This window comes from Coccinella septempunctata, chromosome 2, assembly GCF_907165205.1.
Source record: "Coccinella septempunctata chromosome 2, icCocSept1.1, whole genome shotgun sequence".
NCBI lineage: Eukaryota > Metazoa > Arthropoda > Insecta > Coleoptera > Coccinellidae > Coccinella > Coccinella septempunctata.
In genome coordinates this window covers 21,294,670-21,313,720 of record NC_058190.1, presented here as the reverse complement: position 1 = coordinate 21,313,720, position 19,051 = coordinate 21,294,670, and the positions used below count along the sequence as shown (strand labels likewise).

Sequence of the window (19,051 nt, the reverse complement as noted above, 5' to 3'; positions counted from 1 at the left end):
ATACTGCTCACTCGGAGTTTCCATGCTAATAACTAGAAGGATTGATGAAATGCCTTCAATCATCTTGGTGTTGAAAAACAAAGTTTCAATATTTTTTGGAGCTGATTAGACCTCAAAATAAATAAAAAATCATAAGAATATGGCAAATGAGCCGTTTTGGAGATATAAGATTATGTAATCTGTGATCACAGATTATGGCATCTGTGATCAATATCAAAGCAGAACAAAATGAAACAAGAGAGTCTCATACTCTACATTCAGTGTAGTATGTGTCAAATCTCCATGGCCAGCCGACTGCAGTTCGGATATTATTCTTCAGGTAACTTTTTTGATATAATATTCAATGGGAACATTTTTTTGCAGTGATTATGTCACCGGTTCAGCGGTGGACTGAAAAATCTTGAACTACGCCACTGAATTCCACATAAAAAAGTGGGGGAAAATGGGTTTTCCCCTACACGGGACCGCTGAATTAACCCGAAGAAAAAAATTCGCCTGAGTTCAATCTTGAATAGTTTTCAAGTTTTTCGATCAATTTCGATAATATTCTGACAGGTTGCTGATGCTTTGAGTTGTTTCATGAGTGGCTGTAGCTATTCTCGTCGTCAAAACTTCATACATCCATTTTACAATGGTTTTTTCGAATCTTTTAATTGTTCTATCGTATCGGATGTATTCTCGAGGGTAGAAAGATGATTTGTCGAAACATTTCGCGTTTTGGAAAATCAGCCGCTAATATGCATGCTCCGGCAGGATATGATTATCATAGGTTGCGTTCACAAACTTACTCTGAGCAAGCTGTGAGTAAGCTTTGATTACTCGAAGCGTTCACAAACGTACTTTTAGTTCCTCAGAGAATGCTCTCTGATCATGGCCATACTCATACTCTACTCTCGGAGTAAGTTTGTGAGCGCAACCATAGAGTAGTTACCAATATAAACTAACTGACAAAGAAACTGCAACACATATCTTAAGTAAAATTTAAACAGCTCCTTCTGGGTATTGCAGTTTCTTTGTCAGAACTTTGCCTTACTTTTCACTCAGCTATCTTTTAAGGAGAAAATAAAAGCTAGGTTATAACTCTCTAAAAGTTTCAGTCCTACGCATTATTGAAAAATAAATTTGAAATCTTGTACAAATCCAACAATTTCATTTACAAATCAGGCTAAATTTAGTATTGTGCATACCCAGATGTCCATAGACATAGAGACATGGACTGTGCCTTCCCTTTCTATCTATGCATGAAATACGGTCAAAAAGAGTGACAGAGAGAATCGCACGTCGGGCATGCAGTTGTCTTTTTCTAGAATTTCGATTGGTCCACACTCACCTCTATGTGAACAAAAAAGAGACAGGTAAATGCCCGACGAGCATTTCTCTCTTTCTATAAAAAAGCCAATTTCATGCTGACATTGCTCAGTCCATGTCTCTATGTCTAAGCAGATATCATTTTTCACGATTAATGTCAAATCAATTGATGCAGCTCAATCAATGGAATATAAATGAAATCAAAATAAAATAAAGTTTTCTTAACTCACTTGAGCCTTTGTATCACATGTATACATAGTCTTTGGTACATTTGTCTAACCATTTGATTAGGACATTTCAATAAAACTTGTACTGGCCACCATGTATCTTTCGACATGTGGTCTAAGAACCAAACACAAGCTTCCTGGCAAGCATTGAATTGTTTTGTCACTAATTCCACCCATTGCACCATTGTGGGCTAAACAGAAAATAAAGGGATTATGTAGTTATGGAAATTTTTCAATTTAATATTGGATTTCATTATTCTACTCATTCAGAGACTGATTACTAAAGGGTTGCTTTTAGAATCGACGACGAGCTCTTTTTAATGGTTCGAAAAAAAATCGAACAACCGCGTCAGACGCAAATCGAAAGATTATACTGAACGCAACCCTGGGTCTTTATAAATGATTGTAGCTCGTAGTTGGCTTTGAGTTACTCTTACTAAAGGATTTTGAATTACTAATCCTGTTCAGCCAGGTGTGTTTCTGAATAAGTAGTCGTGCCATTATGGAAAGGGATAGCGAAAGCACATGTTTCATTCTTACTCAGATGCATTGCTTGTTTTGAAGCCAACTTTCGAAAAAATATAATATGAAGGATTCGTCGGAAAAACTGGACAAGTAACATTTTTTTGAATTCGAGATATGGGCTTTTTTAATGTGAAATTAATTTTTGTGGAGGAACGCATGGGTTGTTTGATAAACTATTCATCTTTGTCAGCTTGTCACAATGTTGTGTGTACGCTCAAGCACAGTGGAAAAAAAGCTTCCTTAGCTCCTAATTTTCTGAAATTGACTATTTTTCCCCATTTTGACTCTCAAATCTGCACAAAATTCACTACTACTATCAATCATTACCTTGTTCCTTTCTTGTATAAATTCAAGACGTATAACTCTTAAACTGAGGAAATTGCGGATGATATTCAATCAATATAGGTTATAACAACTACTACGAGTCTGAACAGGACTGTAGATGCAGGGTGTTTTATCGCGATTTTGGCTAGCAGAGGTGACTCTGCGGATTATTTTCCTGTATCGCCCGTACCTGTTTTTTCCCTGTATGGGATATTTTGAATCGTTTTTTACAGCTTACCTAGCCACTTATAACCTGGTCTGATATACTGATAGTAGATCCTGTCTGATTGACTAAAATCTGCGGGCAGTAGCGCCAAATATAAAAATGCGCGACATAGCCGGTTTTTCCCCTGAACCCTTCATATGTTATGGAGACCAAAAGCAAAAAGTGAAATTAGCAATGCTTAGAGCAGTAGAGAGGAAGGTGTAACCAAATGATGTTGTTCATTTGCAATGTACGAAAAGAAACGAATAGTTAGGGAGCTGGTTGCCATTTTGGTAGAACATTTATTCGTATTTCATCTTGTGAAAGATGTTGAAAAATATTTTTATATTCGTAAATTACCGCTAGATGTTATTGCATTCTACAGGGGGACCCCATTACAAAAGATCCACTGAAATAACTCTTCGGGAGCCTGAATCAAAAAATGTTTGAAATAAAAATTTCTTAGTCTTCAGGGGCATGCAGTGAGACGTTATTATCGCGGTGTCAACTCATATATGCAGTTGGAAATAAATTACAAAAAAAAATGTAGTTTTCCTTTTTGATTATGTTCATATGCCATAAAAAAACAAGTAATTCTATGAGAAAATACTTCATGAGAATCTCAAGCATGAAACAATTCAGAAATTTCATGGAAAAAACGAAAGAAAAAAAATGAGTTTTTCATGAAGATTAATGCTCTGCAAGGTCAAATTAATTATTTGAATTCAATGTTCTCCTGAAGACTAAGAAAGTTAGGTTCTCCCAAGGAGTTACCCCATTTGAAATGGGTACAATAACCTATATGATTAAGTTTCTTACAAAATTTATTTTTGTACCAACCTAATTACGGTTGATTGTATATTGTATTGATCAACAAGAAATACCAGAGATTCTATTCCACAATTATTATTTGTATAAGTGATCTGATTTCCATAAACTGAGGTTTAGTTGGAAATCATTCCAAATGGTTTAGCATACTTTTCATTTTTACATTTTTGAAGCTCTGTCAATTGGCAACGCAGGACTCTTAAGGTGGCAGACGTGGTTCTTAATGTTTCTTATGGCATAAAAATCGATATTAATAATGTCTGCCACGCAAGTCATAGGCAATTTCGGTACCCAGCTCCCTAACTAAAAGTCCCGAAATAATTTGCACTGAAATTGAAAAGAATATGAATTACAAATGAGAAAGTGTGAAAAATAAAAGGTTGGGATGTTCATACATGTGAAATATTTACTCTGCATAATGCCGAATATTACAAATTTTAAATATTTTATAGATTTCATTGAAGGATTGGTTTTTGCTTTTTGAAGTCGAACATATCAAGCCACACAGTGTGAGGGAAGTATAGTGATAGGTTATGGAGAAGAAGGTATCAGGTTTAACAAAATATTTCAATCTTGGAACACTGATAATCATTAAACCTCTCAAGATATTCTATAGGTATCTAATATAATTAAATTGCTAGTATAGTGAATATGAAAATAATCATAGAAAGTTATCGTCCATTTAAATCTAAAATAATATGAAAATTATGGACCATTTGTCCTGTGTACCGAAAACAACTGGATTATTAGTGGTGACTTAATTAAAATTTACCTTCTCTTTGGCATGAATGAAAGTTTCGATGAAGAAAGAAGTAGATAACTGGGTTGCTTTCTGAGTTATATTGGGTTCTACTGGCAATATCGTCTGAGGTATGTAGCCACATATTTGCCACATAAAGCTGAAAAATGTCAACTAAGATGAATAAAAGAAAGTGAAAAATGACAGTGATCATTTAATAAATACATACACAACAATAATATTAATTTTATTCACCATCGATTCACAAAGTGATAATAATATATCAGTTTCCTTGAACATTATGACATTTATTTATCACTTGTGATTTATAAGCTATTATTCACTGGTCTATCGACTTTCATTGTCAAAATCACAGGGAGAATGCTCAAAAAACAGAGATATTTGTATATGACAATAGCTAAATGTCAGAAGTTGGCGTAGCCAGGATTGAGATATCGAAATGAATGATATTACGGCGAGATATTTTAGGAATAATATTTTTACGATTCTACTATTTTACTTGAATATTAAGGAAATTGTTCATTTGGATAAACATCTCGTTTGGTAAACGTCATCCGCGTGAATAATTGCCATCATAATATGCTCGTTGAATAATATACTATTATCATTCACATTTCATTGAATAGATTATTATCTACATAGTTTTTCAACTGAAAACGTTATTTGATTAACTTTATATAGAGGCACTTCAAAAGGTCCATGTTTCCATTACTTGAGCAGAAAGGTGAAATTTTTCCTTCCACATAAAAAATTAAAAATTCAAATTGTGGGGGCTAGAGACATAGACCTGTCTTTAAAATGATTGTAACATCCCAGTGGGTATAAATTTTGAAATTCAATGATATTCATGTATTTAGTCCGAAAATCTGCTGATTCAACGCCAATTGCGATGTTACAACAATTTATAAAATGTATTTTCTTTGAAGTTATTATACATCGGATTAATTCTTATCAACCAGACATATCCAAATGCCAGATTTTCTCACTGGTATTTTCTGAAATAACGAAGCTTCTGTGTAACCCCTCAGAAGTTCGATTGAGAGCCTATGCGATTTAAGTGACAGTTCGTTGGTACGCCACCTCAAACACATCTTATGATGTTAATTCCTTACCCAAAAACAAATGATCTATTTGTAGGACAACTGACCTAATAAACAAAATTCAAACATGCGCAGATCCCATGAATGAAACACAACTCTAGAATACTTACTTGAAGTAGGTGTGCTCAAATATGTTTTTATCTTGTATAAAATGCATGTTATCTTGCCAAATCCAGTTTTCAAGTTCTTTACTCAATTCCAAAGTTGGTGTGACGGGTGTACTAGGCGTTGTTGTGACACTAGTACTCGAAGCTTGTAAATATAAATTTTCATTAGATTCTAAAGTAGAGGATGCAGATTCTGCACTATCACAATTTATCACAGGACTCTGTTCATAAAAAAGCATGTAGGCGCTATTAGATTTTTCAAAGCTGAAATCCATAAACTTGTCAGTCACACTATCGTAAGTTTTACTCTGAAAAAAAAGGAGGAAATTAATATCGACAGGACTTCGAAGTAATCTTGAATGTAACTAGGTGGTTTCACAGTTAGGAAATACACAAAGCTTTGATGTGTCTTTAAAGAGCAGATAGATCGGTCTAACCCGATAACGATACGTGTAGATTTTCATTGTATATATCAAATAACATTAACAAAAGGTATTATTTTTAGGGCTAGATTTTTCATTTCAACAGAATAACAATGAATTTTGAGAGTATTTTAGAGCTCAAGCCATCTGGTTTTTATCATCAGGTTCCTCCTGATGTCCAGAGATACATTGAAATGGAATGGGCGTGTTCACAGGTTTCCAATTAGCAGCGAAACGCAACCCGATGACACTTTCTGTTACGGTAGTCGACAGCAATGTGATATGTCGGGCAGCCATCAAACGGTCAAGTATTTTCCGTAAAGTTGTCTCGAATGTGCGTTCAAAACGACGTTTAATTAAAATTTTGAAATTCCCAGCGTCGTTTTGCGAATCGAAATTCATAGAAATGGACTCGGACGTTACAGTAAAAGGCGAGATTTCTTCATGAGAAAGTGGTTTTAAAGTTTGAGGAAAATTTTCGCCTAGGAATGTGTTTCAATTTTCTTTGAGTTTATATGATAGGTGCCCCTCGATATTCAATTCATTGTTGACAATATTATCCAATACCAGTTTTTTCAAGGTCGATGCAAATGAAGAATCCTAAATATTACCATATTAATTGCCCTAGTAGTGAACTTGTCTAATGAACTTGGACTCTCGCGCAAATGATGCAACATCCGAATCTTTGAATACGCTTCTCTAGAAGCTGCTGGAACATTCTCGAACAGGGGCGTATCGATATAAAAGATAGGCGCGGCGGAATGCAGGGTAGTTAGTATTCTGAATAGAGTCGAGTGAACAGTGAATACCGAAGAGTTACAAAGTGCAAAGTAGTGAAACTAAATTAGTGACTGCAAATAAATTAGAAAGTTAGTCCTTTTACATAAATTAATGAAGAAATTGTGTAAATATATTAGACATTAAGAAAGAAGACAATTTGATAAACCCTGAGAACGTTACACTGGTGTCAGGAGTGAGATTAATTGAACTGTTTTGGATATTGAATTGTGGAGGATTCTGAATGCCGAAAACTAGATCCCAAACGGAGAAATTGGACCAGGCGAGTACAGAATTTTCAAACAAGCCTTTGAATACATGGACTTGAAAATGGAGGGAAGCACCAAGGAAATTAAAAATAAAATGGAGGAAAACACCAAGGAAATGTAGAATAAAATGGGGAAAATCACCAAGAGAATGCAGAAAAATACCAAGAAAATGTGTACTTATTTACAGACATAAATTCCACTTCTTAGTTAAAGGCAGAGTTGGAAACGTGGAAGAAATATAAGGTGATATAGAAGAAGAAATGCAGGAAAAATTTGAAAAAGATGTAAAAAAAACACGGAAGAGCGGTTGAGCAGGAAATTCAGCAAATATCGTTCTGTCACAGGCCTCTTCAACACAGAGCCATTAAGACTATGTCGCAGTGAATACGCTGAACGAGCGCGATTTTCAAATACATTTCGATTTGTACTCCAATAATCGACATGGGATGTCTCAAATTTAATAAAATATCTATAAGACACTATCCTAAGCCATACTTGGTCAAAGAATTGGATTGACTCATCATATTATGATTCGAGAACAAGTTAATGAAAATTATTTGATCTGTATAATAGCACCAAGAATGAATGATAAATCCAATTATTGTGACATTATTGCATATTTCAAACCCAATTTATTGTTTAGCAAGAATCAACAAAAAGGTGTAGTGCCATCTCTTTTCACAAAATTGTGGAAATGAACTCATGAGTCCAAATATTATCAATGAGTTAAGGAGGTATGAGCAAAAACTGAGAAGAACTGTCCGTTGAATAAATTCACTCACAAAAAAAAAAAAACTGAAAAGAGTTGTCCATACCAATATTTATATATTATCACGATCCCGAACTGTTGTCTTCTTTTTTCTCGAGATGTGGAAACGGTTTGATCGTTTATGTTTTTCACATAATTATTCAATTAAATATGTTAACAAAAGTTGAGCGAACTGGATACAAAAATCTTTTTCAAATCACTTCCACAACTGCAAGTCTGTGAAAAATCACCAATATTAAATTCTAATTCAATACTACGTTCTTTTAATTCATACCAAGTCTGTTTTTGATATGTAGCAAGTAAAAATTTTGATTAATTTGATGATTTTTCCAAAAACTCCACATTTCTTTGGCATACATGAATACATTGGTTACTGTCCCGAATCTCAATATTTGATGATTTCTTCAAAAACTCCACATTTCTTTGGCATAGATAGCCAGCTTGTAATATCTGATAAAATTTTCACAATATCGTTAGTATCAAAATGAATTTCGCAAAACTGTATGTATTGACAGGAGTTGTATTTATTTTGGAATTTTTGGAAAAGAAAAATATACCAACATAATCCTTTTCTTAAGATTTATTATTGCTTTACAGCTAGGTATACAACATTCATTAGGTATGATACGAAATCTATCCTACAAGCAAAATCGAGTTCAAAAACGTTGAAGTACTTTACCAAATGAAAGTTCACTTCATTTCTTTTCATCAAACAATTCACTTCACTCATAGACTTTTTTTTCTCAGCATACAATTCACTTCACTCATAGACTTTGTTTCCCTCAGCACACAATTCTCAGCACTTTCAAGCACTAAAAACAAAAAAACAAAAACTAAACATAACCTACAAACAACACGACGCCGGCAAGCACGATACGAGAAGTAAAAATTCTAGGCCTTCCCCTGTGTTGCCAAGCTTCTCCCTCATCACGACTATGTGTTAAGAGGGCTGTGGTTCTGTTAAGCTGAAAGATAGTGGCGAACCAGGGCGAATGAAAATCCAATCTACAACCTTTGTTGGGAAATCAACTTGGTTATCGAAGCAGCAGCCAATGCAACTGGTTGGGAATGGTTAGCAATGATGATGTTATATCCAGGAGACCATGTCCTTCATCTTGCAAGCACTGCAATGAAGTAGAAGAAAAGGTATTCTCATTGGGTAAAACCATCGTGGATTGGACTGCTGCCGCAATCCCTGGAGCACGACCAAGAAGGTGACCCCAGCAGATGTTGCTGGATTGGCCGAAAAAAAGACAGAGACCAAGATGGGTCATCTGAATCCTAGGATGAAGTCCTACTGGACACAACGGTATTCCATTATTTTGGAGGATGGACAGCTGAAGAGGACAATCGAGAATGATGAGGAAACCGCAGCCAGAAATCAGGTGATAATTCCCAAGGTCGATGTTTTTTCTATGGACTGTCAATGGTTGGAATATTTGTAGTGGTACCCCAAGTATGTATTATGACAATAATTAACGAAGCGGAAACGTCCATACTTGTCTTGGAATCACAATCAATTTGTGAGTATCAATCAGCGACCCCAAAGACCCCCGAATATAGACTTTCACCCAAATCGAAAACGTTTTTGGACTTTTGGCCAGCTTTTCGGGGTTTCGGACCACTGTGTTGTGCCGTAAATGCAGATTATGTGCTTCATCGAATCGCCCGAGGGGAAATCTCAAAGCGCCAATGAAGCAGTATAACGTAGGCAGTCCTCTGGGACGGGTCGCCATCGATATTGCTGGCCCATTCACAGAAACCGAAGATGAGAATAAGTACATACCGGTGGCGATGGGTTGAGTCTTATGCCATTCTAAACCAAGAGGCTTCGACAGGGGCGGATCTGCTGATCAGGGGGATATTCAGAAGGTTTGGTGTGCACTCGAGCTACATTCCGATCAATCAGAATCGTCAGAAGACGAATACAATTACCCTTAACTCACACTCAGTTGGCATAGTCGAAATGAGGAAACGAATTGTAATGGTCTCAAAGAGACCGGGACAGGTGCCTTCATCTATTCACGATGACCTACAGAAGGCCAGTACAAGAATCGACAGGAGATAGACCAGACTGTATTATGTTCGGTCGAGAAATAAGGTTGTCTTATGACCTGGAGTTTGGATGTAAGCCCGGAATGGAGATAGTTGGTGAAGATTACGCCAGCATCTTGAAGGGCAGGCTGCACTACATTCATGAGAAAGTACGACAAAACCTCAAAATAGTGAGTGACTGAATGAAGAATGGGTATGTCAGTAAAGACGCGGAAGGTTGGAGACTTGGTCTGGCTATACAACCCCCAGAGGAAGACATGATTATCACCTTTGTTACAGAAGGATTGGGAAGGCCATACAAGGTGATAAAAATGATCAACGAATTAGTGTACCATATCCAAAAACTAACTAGGGGAAAGAAAAAAATCGTTTGACGAAGTATGAGGTGGACTACGACGAACATGACGAAACTCATCCGAGAAGGACGACCAACTAGAAAGTGGAGCATAATGGATGATTTTCGACCAATAATTCATGACAAACTATGGAGGAAGATTCGGAGTTCTATTGAGCAGCAGCATGATCTCTTCTCAGTGCCTGAAGATTATTCTTTAACCCACTGTGTGGCCTAAAAACTGCGTATGCCCTTAGGAATAGCATCCTTCTTCAGGAAGAAACTTGAGGGTGTACCTGAGCTCATCAATCAACAGCCTCCTGCCGGAATGCTTGGCTACCTTCTACCTGGTAACCAAGAGATTCTCCGATAACAAATCTAAGTACAGAGGCATGTGGGATACCTTGTTGAACCTGAGGGGTGACCTCGCGAAGCTGAAGAAGCTAGTTGTACCAAAATTGGGTGGTCTAGATCAACTCAACAGGAGAATGGCTCGGAACATGCTGGCCATTTTCAATAGGACGGAACGAGAATACTGGTATGCAGTTTCAATCCGACGAAGAGAAGACTGTGGAATGTTATTTTTAACAACAAGGGTGCTGTAGGAAGGGAGACGTTTGTAGGTTCAGTTACGCCAACCAGTATGTATCTAACGTCTTGAGGAGGGGGAAATGTAAGATACGAATTACCCGAATACGCCCCTGCCGCCACTGGAAAACTTTGCTACTAGTCTCAGCTGTGGTTCTTAACTTTTTAGAGATGTGGGACCTTTTGACGACGATTATGTTTTGCCGCGGACCACCAACTGTTTGGAGGTGATATAAACTAAATGTATATCCAACACGCATCGTTCACAGCTGACAGTCAAAGATATTAGAGTTAGGAAGATAGGAAATGGAGCGGCTAAAGTGATGTGCGCTCGTATTTCAAATGATATTTTGAATTTAGTACTTTTGTTTATATTTTTGTGTCAATCGAACAAATTGAGAAGATATTTTATCAATTTTGAATGCCGATTCATTTGCTCTGAATTTGAGTATTCTTCATTTCAAATACTTTTCTTGGTTATATTTATACAAAGTGATTCATTGGTAAATGGGCGGAAGCTATAGGTAGGTAGAGACACTGAAGTGACCCAGAATAACCTGCCCACGTACCACAAGCTCACGACAAGCGCACGACTCGACAATAATCCCGTTTTTCCCCTTTCCTTCCGCCTTATCTTCAAGTCGAATAGTTGAAAATTTGTACCAAAGATGATCAGAATTCTCTATATGAACATCCTGTTAACACGAAAACTCTCGGGTGTATTTAGATTACCGACAACGCCTCATCGAATTCAACATCGATAAGCTGTCGATCGATCATGGTACCACTGTTTTTCTTTATAATCAAGATACAGAGTGTTTTATTTATAATTTCTTCAATTACCCATAACTTTCAAACCATCCCTCCTATATATTTCAATGATAATTGGTACGTTTATTCTCAGCAATCAAAATTAGTACCAGTTTTTGAAGGCATACAGAAGTATAGCATCAAAATTTTAAAAATTTTTTTCAAGACGTGAATGTGCTAATTTTATTGTTCATTCCAAATTCAGAGAGAGCTGGGGACGCATGCCTGTAATTGGTTTTCTGACAGTTGTAGAGTGAGTTTTAGAAAATAAATGGATATAGAGAAATCGTATTGTAGTGACCAAATTGCTGATTGTTAATCAAGTCTACTTAAGGACCACAAGTCGCTTAGCCGAACTCAACCAGAGAAAGTTGTTAAAGTTATAGTTTTTTTGGGGTTGTGGCCCCAATATTGCAATGTTTTCTCTTCCGTGAAATGAATTATTGTTATTATAATACTGTATTATTGCCGATGGAAAAAGATAAAAAAATTTATTGTTTGACAATTGTCTCATATTGTGTTATGAATAAACCGACTTTTTTTTTGCTTCTTCTGTAATTTATTTTTTTCTTTTTTTATTTATATTTTTTTTACAATGATGAAAATAAGTTTTTTTATGATGAGATTTATAGGCCAATTGGTCTCAATTCTGTATCAGGTTAAATAATAACCTGGAAAGGACCCCAACAGAGTTTGATCCTTTTGATATCTGAGATATCTGGGATGAGTGAATGTTCCTCTGGAGAGGAGTTTGAAAGCCGCAAGGCAAATGTCATAATAATAACTTGTATCATATTAGTGATTCTTATCTAGATCCACGCAAATATCTATTGAATATTCACATTTGTTGAATTATTTTCAACACACTATTATCAGCTTGTTATAACTGCTTTGTACACAAAGAGCTACATTATCAAACGATGAGTATAAGATTATGATTGTTAAAATAACTGATTAAAACTTACTGTTACTTCACCACCGAAGCACTCCGCTGCTATTTGATTTGGATCAAATGGTTTAACTTCTGCATCATTGAAGAGGAACCATTTATCCCTAGATCCAGCACTGCGGTCCTTAATAAAACTATAATAATGTCCACCATCTGCAGTACCTGTATGTACAGTCACTCCAATGAGATCATACTCGTACTGCTCAGGTTCATGTTCAGTTTGTTTAGCCTTTTCTTCTGAAAAATTCAAGAATCAAGGTAGCAAATATGTATTATTGCGAAACAATATAATTTCAATTGTTGATTTTTGATAGATTATGGACGGAATCAATTAGAAAAAAGGAAATCTCGATCAATGAAAAATGTGGTTACCTTTATATTGTTGTGTCATCAATTCTTTCTCAGTATATCCCGCCATATTCAATCTCATAGGAAAAGAGAAATGAGTATTTACTTTTTCTTTAAGCATCGTCAGCATATTGAAAGTGTACCTCATAGTATTAAAACATAAAATTTGGGGTAATTTCTTAAAACAAGCTCTGAAAAATATATGTTATGAAAAGAATATGATAAGAAGAAGTGAAATCACACCTTTTCTCTGCTCTAACTTTTTTGCCACACTGTGAACATGTATACATATTATCTCCTTCTAATGTATCCTTAACAGTGACCTCATCCAAAGATTCATATAAATTTCTCATATCTGCTACTTGACAGCGTACAGTATAAAATTCTTCCAATGTACAGCTAACATGATCACAATCCTAAAAACATATACATAACATTAAGTTATGAATGGATTGGATTTGGGAGACAATACTATCTTAGTATCTTCTAATCATAGATTAATTATATGGAACATGAGCAATTATAACTTGATCTTATAATTTTTTCAATAATTTCCTCTCCTAATAGCTCGTAAATTGTTGAAATATTGTTTATTAATCGTAAGCTTTTGAAAAATGCCACAGAGTGTAATCTGTATTTATTCCATTAGTGAAATTCGTCTTGACAGGTCATCGATTCACTTATTCTGGTAGGTAAACGAAATCGTCTTCATGATGTAGTGGTTTACTACATAATGAAATTAGGGGAACAGAGTGGAGATAATTTAATTAGTTGAGGTGAAATTGTGGAACGAAGGGATCATTGATTGGAAGTTTTTTGTCGAGAATGAAGTTTCGAATTACTGCTTTTATGTAGGAGCAAAAATCTGATTGAAAAAGGGACCGATATTCCGGTTTCATTAAAAAAACTCGAAAACGTCTGGATCGATTCTAACCAAAATCAATAGACTTCGTCATACTTAAGATAACACCAACATAAAAATCATTAATGTTATGTGCGAAAAAATTATTTTTGAAATAAATGTAACTGATATTTTCACATGAGTTGTTATGGCATTTTTAGTCCTCTTGAATTTTCAATTAGGGATATTAGAAGATAACCGCAAAATCTTTGCAAAAAGCATATTTCCTTCGAAATAAAATTATTGACAACTCTTTCAAATAAATTCAAAGTGTGGCTCATGTTTAATCCGCATCTGTCGAGTCCCTTCTCAAGGAATCGATAATGATATTTATTGCAGTCCATGTGAACGTTTTTTTTTAAGACATAATATATGTTATATCTCCTGATTCATTAGTCTAAGATTTTGGTCACGATAATCTGCACATGTAGACATTATTCAATAATATAACTTACCAAACTAACAACATTATTGCTTATTATACCACAGAACAGCTTTTTGATCACACTCTTTAATTGAGGAGTCATTTCCTCTAGTTTGCTAACTAAGTCAATGAAAAATTCGGCCATATCTTTCTGCTCAGCAGTATTCAGAGGCTGATGGTCCATTGTATAAACTTTACAGAAACTCCTTGGATTATAGGCTTTTCTTTCACTTTCCTGAAATAAATTAGTTAAGACATTTTTGACAACTGCTAAAATGTTTAGGCTACAAAACTGGAAGAGGAGAAAGATTTAATGAAATTCATATGAAAGCAGCTCATCGAGTAAAGTTAATGAATTTTTACTGATGAGGAGGACTTAACCTAGCTTCAACACGGCATAACTCCAAAGGCTTTAGTCTATAAAAAAATATATATTAAGGCGTAGCCCTTAGTAGTAGGTGACTCAAAATATTGGATTGCTCCGCTCAGCCAGAAGAAATGCTGTAATTAACCTTCAAGAACTTCTATTCACCAAAGATACTTCTTTGGTTACTCGTTGAAAAGTGTCACTCTTCCTACCTGCGTCGGAGTATTATTTTCAACAATTCAAAATAAGAATCAACACCCTATATTCAGGGTACCAACTAGGGACGGGCAGGCATAAAAAAGGCTAGATACCACTGACTGATGTAAATATCAACCAATGTTTCCATCTGAATCGAACTCCAACGTAGCATCATTCAGAGCGTCCAGTATACAAACGTTTTGGTGGGTGCATGAGGACGGATTGTGTGCAATTTTCGATATGGAAAGCTATAATATCCATATGGAAATTTTCGATGTATCGATGAAGAGGAAATAGTTATTTATGCAACCAATTGGAAAAAGCATTATTTTTCGTAATGAGCGTTACGAAAAGTTCCGAGTTTCACACAATTCTTTTTCTAATTTTGAATAGGATGTTGAATTCAAATTAAAAGTACTAAAATCGTCTATACAAGGGTCCCTCGAAGATAGATTTTCTACTTCGTTTCTATGGCATGTATCGATACATTACCAGTTGGGAAATTTTTTACTTTTCGTACTAGTTCCGCAAAGTGAAACTTTTCAAAAGGTCAATGAGTTCTAAAAAGTATTACTTTATATGTATGAATTAGAAAATGAGAATTCCGTTATGGGATATGGAATCACCCGAATATTCCAATCGAATAATAAAAATATGTGTTGGGAAGAAATATTTGAAATATTTTCTGAAGGAAGTGATTCGGAAGAGAAAAAAACAACCACACTGAAAACCGAAGATTTAATAATAGGGAAAACTGCACTGAAAACTAGCGTACACAAACGCTGTATTTGGAGTGTGGACGCAACATAACTTAATACGCGCGTAGTCAATAGAGAGTTTCTTGCTGATTGATAAGCTTGTACGGAAGGAAGGTAACTTCCCTGTTTCCCTTCCCTTTCGAACCCCCTTTCTGCTACCAGACGAGTGGATATTCGCCTAGGTTTCTTGTATAGCCCGTTGGGATAAGTAATTGCAGTTCGATTGCTCAATGTGTGTTCGCAAAGCCTTTTTGAAACAATTAGTTATAGATATACCCAAAATAGTCGCAGGTGGTCATCGAATTGCAGACTGGTGAATATACAAAAGGTAACATTGATAAAACAAAATCGTATAAAAAAAAGTTTGGAAGAAAACCTCTGAAATACACTGCTCAACAATTGATAGCGATAATGTAAAATTTTTTCTTTATTCGTGGCTTTTGTTACTTGAATATCTGTTATACATGTGTTTCAAGGGAAAACTGGGATATTTTGAGTTGTATTCATGATACCCCGGGTTCCATAAAGCTTGATCGGGGAATCAAAGCTTGATTGAGGAATAGACGTCAATTTCAATCGATAATTCAGTCATGATCATTCAGAATATCATTCTCGCATCAAATTATGTTGTTCATAAGTCCATTCAATTATTCTCAATTTCTACTTCTTCAATATATTCAGAAATGAAAAGGTTTCAGTGATTTCGTTTTAGAATTCGAGTGACTGTCAAATCGTTGATCGGACAATCAAAGTTTTATGAAACCCGCTGATTGTCTTTTTTACTTCATCAAGCTCTCGCCCTATGAAATCTATTAATTGTAGTGAGCTGCAGATGGTGGCATAAAAGAAAACATGTGGTATTTGAAGTTAAAAACAGATTATACGAAAATCATATAATCGATCGAACTGACAATGATTGAAGCAATATCGATGCATCAGTCATAACGAGAAGACTTTTGGCTCCTGTGCAACTTGACCAAATCATACAGGAAGGGTTTTCCAGCGATAAGTATCCTGGCAGTTGAATGTTTCTCAAAGTGTTGTATGTCAGGCTTGGAGAAGGTCCATCCGAAACAATTCAGTAGCTCATCTTCATGGGGCAGCGCAGTAAAAAAGGGGCTATGTCTATCGAGATACTCTCTCTGGGCCAGGAGTGGATACGAGTAGGACCTGCTGGATGGACTCAGCCGCTTGGAAGCATTTCCGGCATTGATCCGAGAAATGCTTTGTTCCGCTATATGTTTCAGGTACATTTCCGTGGGCATGACCTGCCCTTGGATTGCCAGAAGCCGACCCCCCGTCTAAGGGAAAAGATACCCCGCAAATAGGTGTGAGAGATTTAACCTTATGTATAACCCCAACCTCCAGGTGCCCGGTATCTTTCGTACAGGGCATTGGTGCTCCATTCCTCTATTTGTTCATTCACCGTGCGTCTAGCAACATGGTATTCTAGAGTGAGCAGCTTTGATGCGGAGATTTAATGGCCAGCTTCACAGATAGCTCGAAAAAGCGTAGAGTCTACCTTGAAAAAGTATTGACTGAGCGGGTCAATGTTTTCTGCATGGGTGTTCTCTAGGCTCAGCAGTCCTCTGCTTCCGTGGTGTCGTGAAAGGTAAAACTATAGTATAGGTAAACCAATTTACCTTCACCCACCTGAAGATGCTAGTGTGATAACGAAACACGTGTCATAGTTCAAAAAATCTCTTGCGAAAATCGTATAATCTGTTTTAAGTTCAATTACGGATTTTCATCAAGAATCGGCCACATCAATTCAATAATTTTCCGGTTTGTTCGGTTGGAATATGATCAATATCTCCTATATCCTTTGGTTTCAATCTGACATTTTTTTTGTTCCTGCGCCACTTATTCGTTGTATTTTTGATGTTTAGTGATAAACCTCGTCAGTACCGCCGAGAGATTTTTAAACATGGATGGAAAGCATGTTATAGGGCGATATTTTATGGGATCCTTTTGGTCCCCATCTTTGCAGTCCGAGAGCTGGCGACGAAAATCGGCAAGAGTTGGCTCATATTTAAATATGTGTGGTGGTGTACCTGACTCAGCACCCACTCTCAAGGTCAGGTAGTGGAACGTCTGGCGGAGACGCTATTTGATTAATGTAAAATTACAATATCCGCACTTTGGGTGACTGCTGACTTCCTCTGTTCTATTGATATGTGGTCTGACTATTTTATTCTCAAATAATATATGATATTAGAGCAATAAATGAATTTTCAGCCATTACAAATCTCTTGAAACGACATCGTTAAGGCAGCAACTTCTGTGGTGCTGACCCACCGCGTTTCACTAAAATGAGGTCTGACCACTTTCTCAAGTTTTCTGTTCTATAAACTAGTTATGTGACTATTTTCAATAATTACAAAATACTTGTAGAGTAAGTTGTAATTTTATATACCCACATCAAAGCGCGTCGCCGGTAGGTGTTCCACTACCCACTACCTGACCTAGAGAGTGGGTGCTGACTAATGTACACCCTCAATACTATATCATACTTAATTATGAGCCATTACAAAACTCTTGCCGATTTTCGTTGCCAGCTCTCGGACTATTGGTTATTAGGTATGTCACCAGTATGAACGATTAAAGAATAGCTATTTTCAGATCATATCTTGCTCCAGAACTGATGGCCTTTCTCAGGATCAAGAAATCATCTTTCCCAGTTCCCTTTCCTTCATGATTACGAAAGAACTGTTTCTGTTTCCTATAGAAAAAATTGTTGTTTTTGTATTGCTTCGCCCTATCTTTGTGACTTCGTATCGATGTTCTAAAGTTTTAATTCTCTGTTTCAGGTTGTTATATTATATGAAGGCTACTTTATCTTTGAAGGTATCTGACGCCGAACTCAACCTTCCTCACCGCATTGACGAACTTTGATAACGGAGGTCCTTAAAGAAGTTGTGATGAAGCGAATTTCAATCTATCTAAAAAGGAAATTCCTTAACCGAAATACTTATTGCTTGCTCCGAAAACCGAAATATCTTTAGGAACAACCGTTATATTGCCATGGGAGGTGCAACAATACCGAATGAATGAATTGAATGATAGGTTAGGTGGCCTCAGAGATAGATAATATTTTATTGTTTTCCACCGACTAGCTCATGTTTGTAGCAAAGACTGTATATGTCATATGTTTTTAGAATGATAGTTGCACTAATGAACGAAGATCTGGAAACGTTAAATGATCGGATGGGGGATAATCAGATGATTGTGAATTTCAGTAAATCGTACTACATACATGTTTTTTGGCAATGAAAATAGAATCGGCTAAATTAATAGGTATGGCCTCATAATCTCTATCAACCAGCATAGTTAGAAAAAAGTTGACAATATTTAATACTTGGGAGTGAAACTGGATAGAAGGTTCAATTATAAAGTACATACAGAATACATTATAAGGAAGATGGCACAGAAAATACAGTTCATAAGTACTACTGTTGGAATCAATTGTATTGCCCCACTTGGATTTTTGTACCTCATTATTGTTGGATCTCAAATCAAAAAGTGCAGAAAAGATTCAGAAAGTGCTTAATAGAGGAATGAGAATAGTGTTGAACTGTAATAGAAGAACCTATTAGATTGATGGTGACAGAATTAGATCTGATGACCGTGAGACAGAGAATAGCATACAAAACATTGGAACTCGTTTACAAGGTTAAGCATTAATTGCTACCCAATGT

At 36.1% G+C, this 19,051-nt stretch overlaps 1 protein-coding gene across 4 annotated transcripts in view; it reads right to left on the bottom strand.

The window, feature by feature from the left end:
- The window catches only part of LOC123307709 (ubiquitin carboxyl-terminal hydrolase 34), a 177,075-nt gene that overhangs the window by 56,123 nt on the left and 101,901 nt on the right, over positions 1–19,051 (bottom strand). For all 4 annotated transcript variants that reach the window (XM_044890118.1, XM_044890121.1, XM_044890119.1 and 1 more), the window contains 7 exons: positions 14,062–14,265; positions 12,949–13,121; positions 12,730–12,896; positions 12,374–12,594; positions 5,388–5,692; positions 4,190–4,316; positions 1,539–1,726 (listed from right to left, as the gene is read on the bottom strand). In XM_044890118.1, coding sequence (XP_044746053.1) covers positions 1,539–1,726; positions 4,190–4,316; positions 5,388–5,692; positions 12,374–12,594; positions 12,730–12,896; positions 12,949–13,121; positions 14,062–14,265 — 1,385 coding nt within the window. The remainder of the gene's footprint in view (positions 1–1,538; positions 1,727–4,189; positions 4,317–5,387; positions 5,693–12,373; positions 12,595–12,729; positions 12,897–12,948; positions 13,122–14,061; positions 14,266–19,051) is intronic.